Source organism: Tachyglossus aculeatus, chromosome 4, assembly GCF_015852505.1.
Source record: "Tachyglossus aculeatus isolate mTacAcu1 chromosome 4, mTacAcu1.pri, whole genome shotgun sequence".
Classification (NCBI taxonomy): domain Eukaryota; kingdom Metazoa; phylum Chordata; class Mammalia; order Monotremata; family Tachyglossidae; genus Tachyglossus; species Tachyglossus aculeatus.
In genome coordinates this window covers 131,239,769-131,259,458 of record NC_052069.1, presented here as the reverse complement: position 1 = coordinate 131,259,458, position 19,690 = coordinate 131,239,769, and the positions used below count along the sequence as shown (strand labels likewise).

Sequence of the window (19,690 nt, the reverse complement as noted above, 5' to 3'; positions counted from 1 at the left end):
AATGATAATGATGATGGCATTTGTTAAGCACTTACCGTGTGCTTAAAAATAACAATAATAATGATGATGGCATTTAAGCGCTTACTGTGTGCTTAAAACTAATAATAATAATGATGATGGCGTTTGTTAAGCGCTTACTGTGTGCTTAAAAATAATAATAATGATGATGGCGTTTGTTAAGCGCTTACTGTGTGCTTAAAACTAATAATAATAATGATGATGGCGTTTGTTAAGCGCTTACTGTGTGCTTAAAACTAATAATGATAATGATGGTGGCGTTTGTTAAGCGCTAACCGTGTGCTTATAAATAATAATAATGATGATGGCTTTTGTTAAGCGCTTACCGTGTGCTTAAAAATAATAATAATAATGATGGTGGCGTTTGTTAAGCGCTTACCGTGTGCTTAAAAATAATAATAATAACGATGGTGGCGTTTGTTAAGCGCTTACCGTGTGCTTAAAAATAATAATAATAATGATGGTGGCATTTGTTAAGCGCTTACCGTGTGCTTGAAAGTAATAATAATAATGATGGTGGCATTTGTTAAGCGCTTACCGTGTGCTTGAAAATAATAATAATAATGATGGTGGCATTTGTTAAGCGCTTACCGTGTGCTTAAAAATAATAATAATAATGATGATGGTGGCATTTGTTAAGCGCTTACCATGTGCTTAAAAGTAATAATGATGATGATGATGGCACTTGTTAAGCGCTTACCGTGTGCTTAAAAATAATGATAATAATGATGATGGCATTTGTTAAGCACTTACCGCGTGCTTGAAAATAATAATAATAATGATGGTGGCATTTGTTAAGCGCTTACCGTGTGCTTAATAATAATAATGATGATGGCATTTGTTAAGCGCTTACCGTGTGCTTAAAAATAATGATAATAATGATGATGGTGTTAAGCACTTACCGTGTGCGTAAAAATATAATAATAACGATGATGGCACTTGTTAAGCGCTTACCGTGTGCTTAAAAATAATGATAATAATGATGATGGCATTCGTTAAGCGCTTACCGTGTGCTTAAAAATAATAATAATAATGGTGATGGGATTTGTTAAGCGCTTACCTTGTGCTTAAAAATAATAACAGTGATGATGACGGCGTTTGTTAAGGGCTTACCGTGTGCTTAAAAATAATAATAACGATGATGGTGGCGTTTGTTAAGCGCTAACCGTGTGCTTAAAAGTAATAATAATGATGATGGTGGCGTTTGTTAAGCGCTTACCGTGTGCTTAAAAATAATAATAATAATGATGGTGGCATTTGTTAAGCGCTTACCGTGTGCTTAAAAATAATGATAATAATGATGATGGTGTTAAGCACTTACCGTGTGCGTAAAAATAATAATAATAACGATGATGGCACTTGTTAAGCGCTTACCGTGTGCTTAAAAATAATGATAATAATGATGATGGCATTCGTTAAGCGCTTACCGTGTGCTTAAAAATAATAATAATAATGGTGATGGGATTTGTTAAGCGCTTACCTTGTGCTTAAAAATAATAACAGTGATGATGACGGCGTTTGTTAAGGGCTTACCGTGTGCTTAAAAATAATAATAATGATGATGGTGGCGTTTGTTAAGCGCTAACCGTGTGCTTAAAAGTAATAATAATGATGATGGTGGCGTTTGTTAAGCGCTTACCGTGTGCTTAAAAATAATAATAATAATGATGATGGTGTTAAGCACTTACCGTGTGCGTAAAAATATAATAATAACGATGATGGCACTTGTTAAGCGCTTACCGTGTGCTTAAAAATAATGATAATAATGATGATGGCATTCGTTAAGCGCTTACCGTGTGCTTAAAAATAATAATAATAATGATGATGGCATTTGTTAAGCGCTTACCTTGTGCTTAAAAATAATAACAGTGATGATGACGGCGTTTGTTAAGGGCTTACCGTGTGCTTAAAAATAATAATAATGATGATGGTGGCGTTTGTTAAGCGCTAACCGTGTGCTTAAAAGTAATAATAATGATGATGGTGGCGTTTGTTAAGCGCTTACCGTGTGCTTAAAAATAATAATAATGATGATGGTGGCGTTTGTTAAGCGCTTACTGTGTGCTTAAAAATAACAATAATAATGATGATGGCATTAAGCGCTTACCGTGTGCTTAAAAATAATACTAATAATGATGATGGCATTTGTTAAGCGCTTACCGTGTGCTTAAAAATAATACTAATAATGATGATGGCACTTGTTAAGCGCTTACCGTGTGCTTAAAAATAATAATAGTGATGGCATTTGTTAAGCGCTTACCGTGTGCTTAAAAATAATAATAATAATGATGGTGGCATTTGTTAAGCGCTTACCGTGTGCTTAAAAGTAATAATAATAATGATGGTGGCATTTGTTAAGCGCTTACCATGTGCTGGAAAATAATAATAATAATGATGATGGCATTTGTTAAGCGCTTACCGTGTGCTTAAAAATAATAATAATAATAATGATGATGCTGTTTGTTAAGCGCTTACCGTGTGCTTAAAACTAATAATAATAATGATGGTGGCATTTGTTAAGCACTTACCGTGTGCTTAAAAATAATAATAATAACGATGGTGGCGTTTGTTAAGCACTTACCGTGTGCTTAAAAACAATAATAATGATGATGATGGCATTTGTTAAGCGCTTACCGTGTGCTTAATAATAATGATGATGATGGCATTTAAGCGCTTACCGTGTGCTTAAAAATAATAATGATGATAATGATGTCATTTGTTAAGCGCTTACCGTGTGCTTAAAAATAATAATAATAATGATAGCATTTGTTAAGCGCTTACCGTGTGCTTAAAAATAATACTAATAATGATGATGGCACTTGTTAAGCGCTTACCGTGTGCTTAAAAATAATAATAGTGATGGCATTTGTTAAGCGCTTACCGTGTGCTTAAAAATAATAATAATAATGATGGTGGCATTTGTTAAGCGCTTACCGTGTGCTTAAAAATAATAATAATGATGATGGTGGCGTTTGTTAAGCGCTAACCGTGTGCTTAAAAATAATAATAATAATGATGGTGGCATTTGTTAAGCGCTTACCGTGTGCTTAAAAATAATAACAATGATGATGATGGCGTTTGTTAAGCGCTTACTGTGTGCTTAAAAGTAATAATAATAACGATGATGGCACTAGTTAAGCGCTTACCGTGTGCTTAAAAATAATAATAATAATGATGATGGTGTTAAACACTTACCGTGTGCGTAAAAATATAATAATAACGATGATGGCACTTGTTAAGCGCTTACCGTGTGCTTAAAAATAATGATAATAATGATGATGGCATTCGTTAAGTGCTTACCGTGTGCTTAAAAATAATAATAATAATGATGATGGGATTTGTTAAGCGCTTACCTTGTGCTTAAAAATAATAACAGTGATGATGACGGCGTTTGTTAAGCGCATACCGTGTGCTTAAAAATAATAATAATGATGATGATGGCGTTTGTTAAGGGCTTACCGTGTGCTTAAAAATAATAATAATAATGATGGTGGCGTTGTTTAAGCGCTTACCGTATGCTTAAAAATAATAATAATGATGATGATGGCGTTTGTTAAGCGCTTACCGTGTGCTTAAAAATAATAATAATAATGATGGTGGCATTTGTTAACTGCTTACCATGTGCTTAAAAATAATAATAATAATGATAGCATTTGTTAAGCGCTTACCGTGTGCTTAAAAATAATGATAATAATGATGATGGCATTTGTTAAGCGCTTACCGTGTGCTTAAAAATAATAATAATAATGATGATGGGATTTGTTAAGCGCTTACCGTGTGCTTAAAAATAATAATAATAATGATAATAATGATGATGGCACTTGTTAAGCGCTTACCGTGTGCTTAATAATAATAATAATAATGATGATGGCATTTGTTAAGCGCTTACTACCGTGTGCTTAAAAGTAATAATAATGATGATGATGGCACTTGTTAAGCGCTTACCATGTGCTTGTAAATAATAATAATGATGATGGCATTTGTTAAGCGCTTACCGTGTGCTTGAAAATAATAATAATGATGATGATGGCATTTGTTAAGCGCTTACCGTGTGCTTAAAACTAATAATAATAATGATGATGGAATTTGTTAAGCACTTACCGTGTGCTTAAAAATAATAATAACAATAATGATGGCATTCGTTAAGCGCTTACCGTGTGCTTAAAAATAATAATAATGATGATGATGGCATTTGTTAAGCGCTTACCGTGTGCTTAAAAATAATAATAATAGTGATGATGGCATTTGTTAAGCGCTTACTGTGTGCTTAAAAATAACGATAATAATGATGATGGCATTTGTTAAGCGCTTACCGTGTGCTTAATAATAATGATGATGGTGGCATTTGTTAAGCGCTTACCGTGTGCTTAAAAATAATGATAATAATGATGATGGCATTTGTTAAGCGCTTACCGTGTGCTTAAAAATAATGCTAATAATGATGATGGCACTTGTTAAGCGCTTACCATGTGCTTAAAAATAATAATAATAATGATGATGGCACTTGTTAAGCGCTTACCGTGTGCTTAAAAATAGTAATAATGATGATGATAGCATTTGTTAAGCGCTTACCGTGTGTGTGCTTAAAAATAATAATAATAATTATGGTGGCGTTTAAGCACTTACTGTGTGCTTAAAAATAATAATAATGATGATGATAGCATTTGTTAAGCGCTTACCGTGTGCTTAAAAATAATAACAATAATTATGGTGGCGTTTGTTAAGCGCTTACCTTATGCTTAAAAATAATAATAATAATGATGATGGCATTAAGCGCTTACTGTGTGCTTAAAATTAATAATAATAATGATGATGGCATTTGTTAAGCGTTTACCGTGTGCTTAAAAATAATACTAATAATGATGATGGCACTTGTTAAGCACTTACCATGTGCTTAAAAATAATAATAGTGATGGTGGCCTTTGTTAAGTGCTTACCGTGTGCTTAAAAATAATAATAATAATGATGATGGCATTTGTTAAGTGCTTACTGTGTGCTTAAAAATAATAATAATAATGATGATGGCATTTGTTAAGCGCTTACCGTGTGCTTAAAAATAATAATGATAATAATGATGGCATTTGTTAAGCACTTACCGTGTGCTTAAAAATAATAATAATAATGATAATGGCATTTGTTAAGCGCCTACCGTGTGCTTAAAAATAATAATAACAATAATGATGGCATTCGTTAAGCGCTTACTATGTGCCGAGCACTGTTCTAAGCGCTGCGGGGATCACGTTGTCCCACGGGGGGCTCACGGTCCTAATCCCCATTTTCCAGATGAGGGAACTGAGGCACAGAGAATATAATGATGGCATTTATTAAGCGCTTACTATGTGCGAAGCACTGTTCTAAACGCTGGGGAGGTTACAAGGTGATCGGGTGGTCCCACGGGGGGCTCCCGGTCTTCATCCCCATTTTCCAGATGAGGGAACTGAGGCACAGAGAATATAATGATGGCTTTTTTTAAGCGCTTACTATGTGCGAAGCACCGTTCTAAGCGCCGGGGAGGTTCCAAGGTGATCAGGTGGTCCCACGGGGGGCTCCCGGTCTTCATCCCCATTTTCCAGATGAGGGAACCGAGGCCCAGAGAAGTGAAGTGGCTTGCCCAAAGTGGCGGAGCCGGGATTCGAACCCATGACCTCTGACTCCAAAGCCCGGGCTCTTTTATTTGATTTTGTTAGTATGTTTGGTTTTGTTGTCTGTCTCCCCCTTTTAAGACTGTGAGCCCGCTGTTGGGTAGGGACCGTCTCTAGACGTTGCCAACTTGGACTTCCCAAGCGCTTAGCACAGTGCTCTGCGCACAGTAAGCGCTCAGTAAGTACGATTGATTTCCACTGAGCCGCGCTGCTTCTCCTGCGCGGGCGCGTTCCGTGCCGGGGATTTTGCTAAGCGTCGGGACGATCGTCCCGGACCCGGTCCCCGTCCCCCGTGGGGCCCACCGTCTCATTCAGTCGTATTTAGTGAGCGCTTACTATGTGCGGGGCACTGTACTAAGCGCTTGGGAAGTCCAAGTTGGCAACGGATAGAGAGGCGGATGAAACTCGGAAAAACGAAGTGGCTTCTCAAGATCTTCCCGCAGCCAAGTGATGGAGTCCAGATGAGACCCCAGATTTCCTGATTCTCAGTCCTAATTGATAATAAAGGTGGTGTTTGTTAAGCGCTTACTATGTGCTAAACGCTGTTCTAAGCGCCCGGCGGGGGGGATATCCGAGGTGAGCCGGCCGTCCCACTTGGGCCTCCCGCTCTCCACCCGCGTCTCCCGGAGGAGGTCACCCCGGAGAAGTGAAGCGGCTCGCCCCGGGTCCGGCGGCGGAGCCGGGATTCGAACCCGTGACCTCGGCCCCCCAAGGCCCGCGCTCCTCCCGCCGAGCCCATTCCGGGACCGCTACGGAACGTCAGGGCATCCTGCAGGAAAACCAGCCCACCGGCCCGTTTGTCCCGGAATTTCTGTGAGCTCTCCTGTTGGTTCCCTCCGTCGTATCTACAGAGCGCCTACGGCGTGCCGAGCGCTGTACTGAGCGCTCCTCTGATTACGACAACTTCTCTGTGCCTCAGTGTCCTCATCTGTAAAATAGGGATTAAGACTGTGAGCCCCACGTGGGACCACCTGATCACCTCGAAACCTCCCCAGCGCTTAGAACAGTGCTTGGCACGTAGTAGGCGCTTAATAAGTGCCGTCATTATTATTATTAGTATTATTACAACAAGATGGTTCGCCGTCCCCCGCCGGGGGCTCGGCCGTCCCTCATCGCACAGGGGCCCCTGGGTTCCAAGATGTTCAGCCGTTTATTCGGTCCTATTTATTGAGCGCTCACTGGGTGCAGAGCGCTGTACTGAGCGCTTGGGAAGGACGTCTCTCTCCTATTTATTTTATCTTGTTAGTCTGTTTGGTTTCGTTCTCCGTCTCCCCCTTTCAGGCCGCGAGCCCGCTGGTGGGTAGGGACCGTCTCTCGATGTTGCCGATTTGGACTTCCCAAGCGCTCAGTACAGTGCTCTGCACGCAGTAGGCGCTCAGTAAATACGATCGATGGATTGATTGATTGACTGACGAGTCGGCAACGTCTAGAGGTGGCAGAATCGTCCGCAAAAATCGAATTAAAGCCAGGTGCGCCTCATTAATAAAGTAAAAAGAATAGTAACTATGTACTAGACGTTCTCCGGCGGCTGAGGGCGTTGAGAAGTAGCGCGGAGCGGACGGGGAACGGACTGGGGTTCTGCTCCCAGCTTGGCCGCCCACCTGCCGCGTGGCCTTGGGCAAGCCGCTTCGCTCCTCCGGGCCTCAGTTTCCTCATCTGTCCAATGGGGACGGACACTGTGTTAGAGGGTGATCCGGCGGTCCCACGGCGGGGGGCTCACACGATTTTAATCCCCATTTTCCAGATGAGGTCACCGAGGCCCAGAGAGGCGAAGCGACCCGCCCCAGGTCCCCCGGCCGGCGGGTGGCGGGGCCGGGATTCGAACCCGGGACCTCGGACTCCAAAGGCGACGCTTGCGGGAAGCCCGTGGGACGTCGCGTTGCCGATTTGTACTTCCCAAGCGCTCAGTACAGTGCCCTGCACATAGTAAGCGCTCAATAAGTACGATCGGTACAGTGCCTTGGCACCTAGTAAGCGCCGTGTTGCCGACTTGGACTGCCCAGGCGCTCAGTACAGTGCTCTGCACCCAGTGAGCGCTCAATAAAGAGGATCGAATGAACGAATTAACGAATACCAGTTATTAAACGCCATTAAAAGGGGGTGGGGGGCGGTCAAAAGCACTCAGAGATGTGATTGAGCCGTGATTGTACTTCTTGTACTTCCCAAGCGCTTAGTACAGTGCTCTGCACATAGTAAGCGCTCAATAAATACGATTGATTGATTGATTGATTGGGGACGTTAAAAGTACCCAAGCAGCGTGGCTCGGTGGAAAGGGCCCGGGCTTCGGAGTCCGAGGTCACGGGTTCAAATCCCGGCCCCGCCACTTGGCGGCTGGGTGACCTGGGGCGAGTCGCTTCACTTCTCGGGGCCTCGGTGACCTCATCTGGAAAATGGGGATTAAAAGTGTGTGAGCCCCCCGCCGCGGGGCGACCCGATCACCCTGTAACCTCCCCGGCGCTTCGAACGGTGCTTTGCACATAGTAAGCGCTTAATAAATGCCGTCATTATTATCATTATTATTAGGGGGGAGCGCTTAGAGCGGTGCTTTGCACATAGTAAGCGCTTAATAAATGCCGTCATTATTATTATTAGTATTGGGGGGAGCCCTTAGAATGGTGCTTTGCACATAGTAAGCGCTTAATAAATGCCGTCATTATTATTATTATAGGGGGGAGCGCTTAGAGCGGTGCTTTGCACATAGTAAGCGCTTAATAAATGTCATTATTATTATTATTATTAGGGGGTAGCGCTTAGAACGGTGCTTTGCACATAGTAAGCACTTAATAAATGTCATCATTATTATTATTGGGGGGAGCGCTTAGAACAGTGCTTTGCACATAGTAAGCGCTTAATAAATGCCATCATTATTATTATTATTGGGGGGAGCGCTTAGAGCGGTGCTTTGCACATAGTAAGTGCTTAATAAATGCCGTCATTATTATTATTATTATTATTGGGGGGAGCGCTTAGAGCGGTGCTTTGCACATAGTAAGCGCTTAATAAATGCCGTCATTATTATTATTAGTATTGGGGGGAGCGCTTAGAATGGTGCTTTGCACATAGTAAGAGCTTAATAAATGCCATCATTATTATTATTATTAGGGTGGAGTGCTTAGAATGGTGCTTTGCACATAGTAAGAGCTTAATAAATATCATCATTATTATTATTATTGGGGGGGAGCGCTTAGAACAGTGCATTGCACATAGTAAGCGCTTAATAAATGCCATCATTATTATTATTATTGGGGGGAGCGCTTAGAGCGGTGCTTTGCACATAGTAAGTGCTTAATAAATGCCGTCATTATTATTATTAGTATTGGGGGGGAGCGCTTAGAGCGGTGCTTTGCACATAGTAAGCGCTTAATAAATGCCGTCATTATTATTATTATTATTAGGGGGGAGCGCTTAGAACGGTGCTTTGCACATAGTAAGCGCTTAATAAATGCCATCATTATTATTATTAGTATTGGGGGGGAGCGCTTAGAATGGTGCTTTGCACATAGTAAGCGCTTAATAAATGCCGTCATTATTATTATTATTATTATTGGGGGGGAGCGCTTAGAGCGGTGCTTTGCACATAGTAAGTGCTTAATAAATGCCATCATCGTTATTATTATTTTGAGGGGGAGCGCTTAGAACGGTGCTTTGCACATAGTAAGAGCTTAATAAATGCCATCATTATTATTATTACTAGGGGAGAGCGCTTAGAATGGTGCTTTGCACATAATAAGCGCTTAATAAATGCCATCATTATTATTATTATTGGGGGGAGCGCTTAGAACGGTGCTTTGCACATAGTAAGTGCTTAATAAATGCCGTCATTATTATCATTATTATTGGGGGGAGCGCTTAGAATGGTGCTTTGCACATAGTAAGCGCTTAATAAATACCATCATTATTATTATTATTGGGGGGAGCGCTTAGAACGGTGCTTTGCACATAGTAAGTGCTTAATAAATGCCATCATCATTATTATTATTTTGAGGGGGAGCGCTTAGAGTGGTGCTTTGCACATAGTAAGCGCTTAATAAATGTCATCATTATTATTATTATTATTAGGGGGGAGCGCTTAGAACGGTGCTTTGCACATAGTAAGCGCTTAATAAATGCCCTCATTATTATTATTATTATTAGGGGGGAGCGCTTAGAGCGGTGCTTTGCACATAGTAAGCGCTTAATAAATGCCATCATCATTATTATTATTATTAGGGGGGAGCGCTTAGAACGGTGCTTTGCACATAGTAAGCGCTTAATAAATACCATAATTATTATTATTATTATTAGGGGGGAGCGCTTAGAGCGGTGCTTTGCACATAGTAAGCGCTTAATAAATGCCATCATCATTATTATTATTATTAGGGGGGAGCGCTTAGAACGGTGCTTTGCACATGGTAAGCGCTTAATAAATACCATAATTATTATTATTATTATTAGGGGGGAGCGCTTAGAGCGGTGCTTTGCACATAGTAAGCGCTTAATAAATGCCATCATTATTATTATTATTATTAGGGGGGAGCACTTAGAACGGTGCTTTGCACATAGTAAGTGCTTAATAAATGCCATCATCATTATTATTATTTTGAGGGGGAGCGCTTAGAACGGTGCTTTGCACATAGTAAGTGCTTAATAAATGCCATCATTATTATTATTATTATTAGGGGGGAGCTCTTAGAATGGTGCTTTGCACATAGTAAGCGCTTAATAAATGTCATCATTATTATTATTATTAGGGGGGAGCGCTTAGAACGGTGCTTTGCACATAGTAAGTGCTTAATAAATGCCATCATTATTATTATTATTGGTGGGAGCGCTTAGAATGGTACTTTGCACATAGTAAGTGCTTAATAAATGCCATCATTATTATTATTATTATTAGGGGGGAGCGCTTAGAATGGTGCTTTGCACATAGTAAGCGCTTAATAAATGCCATCATCATTATTATTATTATTAGGGGGGAGCGCTTAGAACGGTGCTTTGCACATAGTAAGCGCTTAATAAATGCCCTCATTATTATTATTATTATTAGGGGGGAGTGCTTAAAGCGGTGCTTTGCACATAGTAAGTGCTTAATAAATGCCATCATTATTATTATTATTATTAGGGGGGAGCGCTTAGAATGGTGCTTTGCACATAGTAAGCGCTTAATAAATGTCATCATTATTATTATTATTAGGGGGGAGCGCTTAGAACGGTGCTTTGCACATAGTAAGCGCTTAATAAATGCCATCATTATTATTATTATTATTAGGGGGGAGTGCTTAGAGCGGTGCTTTGCACATAGTAAGCGCTTAATAAATGCCATCATTATTATTATTATTGGGGGGAGCGCTTAGAACGGTGCTTTGCACATAGTAAGCGCTTAATAAATGCTGTCATTATTATTATTATTATTGGGGGGAGTGCTTAGAATGGTGCTTTGCACATAGTAAGCGCTTAATAAATGCCATCGTTATTATTATTATTATTAGGGGGGAGCGCTTAGAACGGTGCTTTGCACATAGTAAGCACTTAATAAATGCCGTCATTATTATTATTAGTATTGGGGGGAGCGCTTAGAATGGTGCTTTGCACATAGTAAGCGCTTAATAAATGCCATCATCATTATTATTATTTTTAGGGGGAGCGCTTAGAACGGTGCTTTGCACATAGTAAGCGCTTAATAAATGTCATCATCATTATTATTATTATTAGGGGGGAGTGCTTAGAATGGTGCTTTGCACATAGTAAGCGCTTAATAAATGCCATCATTATTATTATTATTATTATTAGGGGGGAGCGCTTAGAATGGTGCTTTGCACATAGTAAGCGCTTAATAAATGCCATTATTATTATTATTATTAGGGGGGAGCGCTTAGAATGGTGCTTTGCACATAGTAAGCGCTTAATAAATGCCCTCATTATTATTATTATTATTAGGAGGGAGTGCTTAAAGCGGTGCTTTGCACATAGTAAGTGCTTAATAAATGCCATCATTATTATTATTATTCTTAGGGGGGGAGCGCTTAGAATGGTGCTTTGCACATAGTAAGCGCTTAATAAATGTCATCATTATTATTATTATTAGGGGGGAGCGCTTAGAATGGTGCTTTGCACATAGTAAGCGCTTAATAAATGCCATCATTATTATTATTATTATTAGGGGGGAGTGCTTAGAATGGTGCTTTGCACATAGTAAGCGCTTAATAAATGCCATCATTATTATTATTATTATTATTATTATTATCATTATTATTATTATAATTACTGGGGGAGCGCTTAGAACGGTGCTTTGCACATAGTAAGCGCTTAATAAATGCCATCATCATTATTATCATTATTATTATCATTATTATCATTATTATCATTATTATTGGGGGAGCGCTTAGAACGGTGCTTTGCACGTAGTAAGCGCTTAATAAATGCCATCATTATTATTATTATCATTATCATTATCATTATTATTGGGGGAGGGCTTAGAACGGTGCTTTGCACATAGTAAGCGCTTAATAAATGCCATCATTATTAGTAGGGGGGAGCGCTTAGAACGGTGCTTTGCGCATAGTAAGCGCTTAATAAATGCCATGATTATTATTATTATCGCTTAATAAATGCCCTTATTATTATTCTTCTCGTTATTATTATTATTATTATTATTATTATTATTATTATTATTGTCCCGGGATCCCTTGTAGCTCCTCGGAAGGTCGATAGATCTGAATCGCCTCATCACGCAGCGGATCTCGGCGGCCGTGTCTAAGTCCCTGGAGCTGGCGATTGGCCGGTTTGAAAGTGAGGATCTGACGTCTATCGTTGTAAGTACCGGCCCGCTGCTCATCATCGTCACTACGGGTCAATATGTTGCCAACTTGGCCTTCCCCAGCGCTTAGTACAGTGCTCGGCGCACGGTAAGCGCTCAATAAACACGATTGAATGAATGAATGAACTGTGGGTCGATATGTTGCCAACTTGGCCTTCCCCAGCGCTTGGTACAGTGGCTCGGCACACGGTAAGCGCTCAGTAAATACGATCGAATGAATTGTGGGTCAATATGTTGCCAACTTGGCCTTCCCCAGCGCTTAGTACAGTGCTCGGCGCACGGTAAGCGCTCAATAAATACGATTGAGTGAACGAATGAATGAACTACGGGTCGATATGTTGCCAACTTGGACTTCCCCAGCGCTTAGTACAGTGGCTCGGCACACAGTAAGCGCTCAGTAAATATGATCGAATGAATGAATGAACGGTGGGTGGATATGTTGCCAACTTGGCCTTCTCCAGCACTTAGTACAGTGCTCGGCGCACGGTAAGCGCTCAGTAAATACGATCGAATGAATGAATGAACGGTGGGTCGATATGTTGCCAACTTGGCCTTCCCCAGCGCTTAGTACAGTGCTCGGCGCACGGTAAGCGCTCACTAAATACGATTGAGTGAACGAATGAACTACGGGTCGATATGTTGCCAACTTGGCCTTCCCCAGCGCTTGGTACAGTGGCTCGGCACACGGTAAGCGCTCAGTAAATACGATCGAGTGAATGAATGAACGGTGGGTCGATATGTTGCCAACTTGGACTTCCCCAGCGCTTAGTACAGTGCTCGGCGCACGGTAAGCGCTCAATAAATACGATTGATTGAATGAATGAATGAATGAACTATGGGTCGATATGTTGCCAACTTGTACTTCCCAAGCGCTTGGTACAGTGCTCGGCACACGGTAAGCGCTCAATAAATACAATTGAATGAATGAACTGTGGGTGGATATGTTGCCAACTTGGCCTTCCCCAGCGCTTGGTACAGTGGCTCGGCACACGGTAAGCGCTCAGTAAATACGATCGAATGAATGAATGAACGGTGGGTCGATATGTTGCCAACTTGGCCTTCCCCAGCGCTTAGTACAGTGCTCGGCGCACGGTAAGCGCTCAATAAATACGATTGATTGAATGAATGAATGAATGAACTATGGGTCGATATGTTGCCAACTTGTACTTCCCAAGCGCTTGGTACAGTGCTCGGCACACGGTAAGCGCTCAATAAATACAATTGAATGAATGAACTATGGGTCGATATGTTGCCAACTTGGACTTCCCCAGCGCTTAGTACAGTGCTCGGCACACGGCAAGCGCTCAATAAATACGATTGAGTGAATGAATGAATGAACTGTGGGTCGATATGTTGCCAACTTGGCCTTCCCCAGCGCTTAGTACAGTGCTCGGCACACGGTAAGCGCTCACTAAATACAATTGAGTGAATGAATGAACTACGGATCGATATGTTGCCAACTTGGCCTTCCCCAGCGCTTGGTACAGTGGCTCGGCACACGGTAAGCGCTCAGTAAATACGATCGAGTGAATGAATGAACGGTGGGTCGATATGTTGCCAACTTGGCCTTCCCCAGCGCTTAGTACAGTGCTCGGCGCACGGTAAGCGCTCAATAAATACGACTGAGTGAACGAATGAATGAACTACGGGTCGATGTGCTGCCAACTTGGCCTTCCCCAGCGCTTGGTACAGTGGCTCGGCACACGGTAAGCGCTCAGTAAATACGATCGAGTGAATGAATGAACGGTGGGTCGATATGTTGCCAACTTGGACTTCCCCAGCGCTTAGTACAGTGCTCGGCACACGGTAAGCGCTCACTAAATACAATTGAGTGAATGAATGAACTATGGATCGATATGTTGCCAACTTGGACTTCCCCAGCGCTTAGTACAGTGCTCGGCGCACGGTAAGCGCTCAATAAATACGATCGAATGAATGAATGAACTGTGGGTCGATATGTTGCCAACTTGGCCTTCCCCAGCGCTTAGTACAGTGCTCGGCGCACGGTAAGCGCTCAATAAATACGATTGATTGAATGAATGAATGAATGAACTATGGGTCGATATGTTGCCAACTTGTACTTCCCAAGCGCTTGGTACAGTGCTCGGCACACGGTAAGCGCTCAATAAATACAATTGAATGAATGAACTGTGGGTGGATATGTTGCCAACTTGGACTTCCCCAGCGCTTAGTACAGTGCTCGGCGCACGGTAAGCGCTCAATAAATACGACTGAGTGAACGAATGAATGAACTACGGGTCAATATGTTGCCAACTTGGCCTTCCCCAGCGCTTGGTACAGTGGCTCGGCACACGGTAAGCGCTCAGTAAATATGATCGAGTGAATGAATGAACTGTGGGTCAATATGTTGCCAACTTGGCCTTCCCCAGCGCTTAGTACAGTGCTCGGCACACAGTAAGCGCTCAATAAATACGATTGAATGAATGAATGAGTGAACTGTGGGTGCTTCTCTCTCCCCTCCTCTAACGTGTTTTATTCTATAAAGAAAATTGGCCGTAATTTTCGAAAGCTATGTACTAAGCACGTTCTCATCGCCGCTTCCGCCCCGGTCACATATTTCATTTCATCGTATTAAATTATCTTCCAGCCCCGGACATTCGGAATATACCTGAAGATTTTGGTGGGAGGAAATACTTTTATTTTTAATGGCGTTTATTAAGCGCTTACTATGTGCCAACCACTGTTATTATTATTATTATAATGGCATTTATTAAGCGCTTACTATGTGCCAACCACCGTTATTATTATGATGATGATAATGGCATTTATTAAGCGCTTACTATGTGCAAAGCACCGTTCTAAGCGCCGGGGAGGTGACAAGGCGATCAGGTTGTCCCACAGAGGGGTCACACGATTTTAATCCCCATTTTCCAGATGAGGTCACTGAGGCCCAGAGAAGCGAAGCGACTCGCCCAAAGTCACCCAGCTGACAGTCGGCCGAGCCGGGATTTGAACCCGCGACCTCCGGCTCCAAAGCCCGGGCTCTTTCCGGGCTTTGAATTGGCCCTCTTCATCATCATCATCGATCGTATTTATTGAGCGCTTACCATGCAGAGCACTGTACTAAGCGCTTGGGAAGTACAAATTGGCAACATATAGAGACAGTCTTAGTTGGCTTTTCTCATTTTACTTAGGATGAATCTTCCTTTGACTCCCTGCCTGTTTCGTTGTCCCGCCTTTTTCCGGCGAGTCGCCATTTCATCGTCGTTAATTTACTTAATTTTCTCGTCAAAGGGAGGTCTGCCAAATCCACAAGCGAGGCCGGGCTCGGGAGTCGCAGGTCGTGGGTTCGAATCCCGGCTCCGCCGCTTGTCAGCTGGGTGACTTTGGGCGAGTCACTTGACTTCTCTGGGCCTCAGTGGCCTCATCTGTCAAATGGGGGTGAAGTCCGTGAGCCCCACGGGGGACGATCCGACAACCCTGCATCTCCCCCAGCGCTTGGTGTGTCGTAAGCGCTTAACAAATACCATTATTATTATTTTCCTTTAAGTTTCCCAATACAATTAGAAATGAAATTGAGCGGCTTCTTTTTTGCGGTCGCTTTCCGTCCCTCTTCCCGAAAGAGAGCACGACTGGGACGGGGAGAAGGAAATGATTTCGATGCGGAAATGGAAAGAGTTCAGCGCGGCTTGGCGGTATTTAACGCTTCAGAGGTTTTCCGCTAAAGGAGGGGCCATCCTAATCCCAGATCCTTCCCCATTTCCCAAGCACAGACCGCTCTCAATTCAGGCCTTTTCCATAAAGTGCCGGGAAAGATCGGTTCCTTGGAATCTCCGCTGTTTCGGCCCGCGGTACTCGGGTTAGAAGCGAAAACATTTAGCATCTAAGTTAAACACAGGCAGACCTTCCTTATTATAACATGAGGCTCTCCCCTCCGATCCTTTTGTGAAACAGAAAGCGAATCGTAAGGCGTCAAGGCACAATCAGCCAAATATATATATATATATATATATATATATATATATATATATATATATGTATATATGGTTATATGGTTATATATGTATATATGGTTATATATGTGTGTATATTATATATGTATATATGGTTGTACATATTTATTACTCTGTTTATTTATTTATGTATTTTACTTGTACATTTGTATCCTATTTATTTTATTTTGTTGGTATGTTTGGTTCCGTTCTCTGTCTCCCCCTTTTCGACTGTGAGCCCGCTGTCGGGTAGGGACCGTCTCTACGTGTTGCCAGCTTGTACTTCCCAAGCGCTTAGTACGGTGCTCTGCACATAGTGAGCGCTCAATAAATACGATTGATTGATTGATTGATTAATATTATTCTAACTCGCCTTTCCTCCAGCCTAAAGGGAAAGGTTGAATAATGTGGCGTTTGTGGCCGGCCTAAATCTCAGCAATCTTATTGATGGCCTGGTTTGAAGACCTGGGCGTAGAAGAGATTAAAAATAACCCTTTTTATCGTTGCCGGGGCACACTTAGGTGGGCTACACTACGAACCAACACTCTCACACGGACACACTGACAAAACAGCCGATTCAGGCAAACTCAGAGTCCTCCGCGGATGCCATTAGTGTATTCCTGGGATTGCCGCTCTTCCACTTCCCGCGCTGTTTTTCCGCTTCCCGCGCCGGTGCTCCCATATGAGAAGTCCACCCCAACCCTTCCCTTTTCGTAGATATCCAGAAGGGAAGACGGAAAAACCTGGGGTTTCGCTCTTGTGGCTCCCAAAAGAATGTTAGAGATTTCCGAATTTTGTTGGGAGAAAGGAGGTCACAGGCACCTTGTGAAATATGAGAAATCCACCCCAATCCTTCCCTTTTCGTAGATATCCAGAAGGGAAGACAGAAAAACCTGGGGTTTCGCTCTTGCGGCTCCCAGAAGAATGAGTTAGAGATTTCCGAATTTTGGGGGGGAGAAAGGAGGTCACAGGCACCTTATGAAATACGAGAAATCCATCCCAATCCTTCCCTTTTTGTAGATATCCATATGGGAAGATGGAAGAACCTGGGGTTTCGCTCTGGCGGCTCCCAAAAGAATCAGTTAGAGATTTCCGAATTTTGTTGGGAGAAAGGAGGTGACAGGCACCTTGTGAAATATGAGAAATCCACCCCAATCCTTCCCTTTCCGTAGATATCCAGAAGGGAAGACAGAAAAACCTGGGGTTTCACTTTTGTGGCTCCCAAAAGAATGAGTTAGAAATTTCCAAATTTTGGGGGGAGAAAGGAGGTGACAGGCACCTTGTGAAATATGAGAAATCCACCCCAATCCTTCCCTTTCCGTAGATATCTGGAAGGGAAGACAGAGATTCCAACGCTGTAAACCTGGGCTTTCGCTCTTGCGGCTCCCAGAAGAATGAGTTAGAGATTTCCGAATTTTGGGGGGAGAAAGGAGGTCACAGGCACCTTATGAAATATGAGAAATCCACCCCAATCCTTCCCTTTTCCAGAAGGGAAAATATCCAGATTTCTGAATTTTGGGCGGAGAAAGGAGGTGACAGGCACCTTGTGAAATATGAGAAATCCACCCCAGTCCTTCCCTTTTCGTAGATGTCCAGAAGGGAAGACGGAAAAACCTGGGGTTTCGCTCTTGCAGCTCCCAGAAGAATGAGTTAGAGATTTCCAAATTTTGAGGGGAGAAAGGTCACAGGCGCCTTGTGAAATATGAGAAATCCACCCCAATCCTTCCCTTTTCGTAGATATCCAGAAGGGAAGACGGAAAAACCTGGGGTTTCGCTCTTGCGGCTCCCAGAAGAATGAGTTAGAGATTTCCAAATTTTGAGGGGAGAAAGGTCACAGGCGCCTTGTGAAATATGAGAAATCCACCCCAATCCTTCCCTTTTCATAGATATCCAGAAGGGAAGATGGAAAAACCTGGGGTTTCGCACTTGCGGCTCCCAAAAGAATGAGTTAGAGATTTCCAAATTTGGGGGGAGTAAGGAGGTGACAGGCACCTTGTGAAATATGAGAAATCCACCCCAATCCTTCCCTTTCCATAGATATCCAGAAGGGAAGACGGAAAAACCTGGGGTTTCGCTCTTGCGGCTCCCAGAAGAATGAGTTAGAGATTTCCAAATTTTGTTGGGAGAAAGGAGGTCACAGGCACCTTGTGAAATATGAGAAATCCGCCCCAATCCTTCCCTTTTCATAGATATCCAGAAGGGAAGATGGAAAAACCTGGGGTTTCGCACTTGCGGCTCCCAAAAGAATGAGTTAGAGATTTCCAAATTTGGGGGGAGAAAGGAGGTGACAGGCACCTTGTGAAATATGAGAAATCCACCCCAATCCTTCCCTTTCCGTAGATATCCAGAAGGGAAGACGGAAAAACCTGGGGTTTCGCTCTTGCGGCTCCCAGAAGAAGGAGTTAGAGATTTCCAAATTTTGTTGGGAGAAAGGAGGTCACAGGCACCTTGTGAAATATGAGAAATCCGCCCCAATCCTTCCCTTTTCGTAGATATCCAGAAGGGAAGACGGAAAAACCTGGGGTTTCGCTCTTGCGGCTCCCAAAAGAATGAGTTAGAGATTTCCAAATTTTGGGGGGAGAAAGGAGGTCACAGGCACCTTATGAAATATGAGAAATCCACCCCAATCCTTCCCTTTTCCAGAAGGGAAAATATCCAGATTTCTGAATTTTGGGCGGAGAAAGGAGGCGACAGGCACCTTGTGAAATATGAGAAATCCATCCCAATCCTTCCCTTTCCATAGATATCCAGAAGGGAAGACGAAAAAACCTGGGGTTTCGCTCTTGCGGCTCCCAAAAGAATGAGTAAGAGATTTCCGAATTTTGGGGGGGAGAAAGGAGGTGACAGGCACCTTGTGAAACATGAGAAATCCACCCCAATCCTTCCCTTTTCCAGAAGGGAAAATATCCAGATTTCCAAATTTGGGGGGGAGAAAGGAGGTGACAGGCACCTTGTGAAATATGAGAAATCCATCCCAGTCCTTCCCTTTTCATAGATGTCCAGAAGGGAAGATGGAAAAACCTGGGGTTTCGCTCTTGCGTCTCCCAAAAGAATGAGTTCGAAATCTCCGAATTTTGAGGGAGAGAAAGGAGGTCACAGGCACTTTGTGAAATATGAGAAATCCACCCCAATCCTTCCCTTTTTGTAGATATCCAGAAGGGAAGACAGAAATTCCAACGCTGTAAACCTGGGCTTTCGCTCTTGCGGCTCCCAGAAGAATGAGTTCGAAATCTCCGAATTTTGTTGGGAGAAAGGAGGTCACAGGCACCTTGTGAAACATG

The 19,690-nt window shown here is 42.6% G+C and overlaps 1 protein-coding gene across 1 annotated transcript in view; it reads left to right on the top strand.

The window, feature by feature from the left end:
* Positions 1 to 18,962, top strand: part of LOC119927160 (cytoplasmic FMR1-interacting protein 1-like) — a 97,666-nt gene extending 78,704 nt beyond the window's left edge. The window contains exons 20-29 of the mRNA XM_038745697.1: positions 12,332 to 12,488; positions 15,712 to 15,757; positions 16,041 to 16,268; positions 16,372 to 16,381; positions 16,931 to 17,081; positions 17,277 to 17,539; positions 17,734 to 17,941; positions 18,296 to 18,382; positions 18,750 to 18,810; positions 18,902 to 18,962. Coding sequence (XP_038601625.1) covers positions 12,332 to 12,488; positions 15,712 to 15,757; positions 16,041 to 16,268; positions 16,372 to 16,381; positions 16,931 to 17,081; positions 17,277 to 17,539; positions 17,734 to 17,941; positions 18,296 to 18,382; positions 18,750 to 18,810; positions 18,902 to 18,962 — 1,272 coding nt within the window. The remainder of the gene's footprint in view (positions 1 to 12,331; positions 12,489 to 15,711; positions 15,758 to 16,040; positions 16,269 to 16,371; positions 16,382 to 16,930; positions 17,082 to 17,276; positions 17,540 to 17,733; positions 17,942 to 18,295; positions 18,383 to 18,749; positions 18,811 to 18,901) is intronic.
* Positions 18,963 to 19,690: the final 728 nt, after the last annotated feature.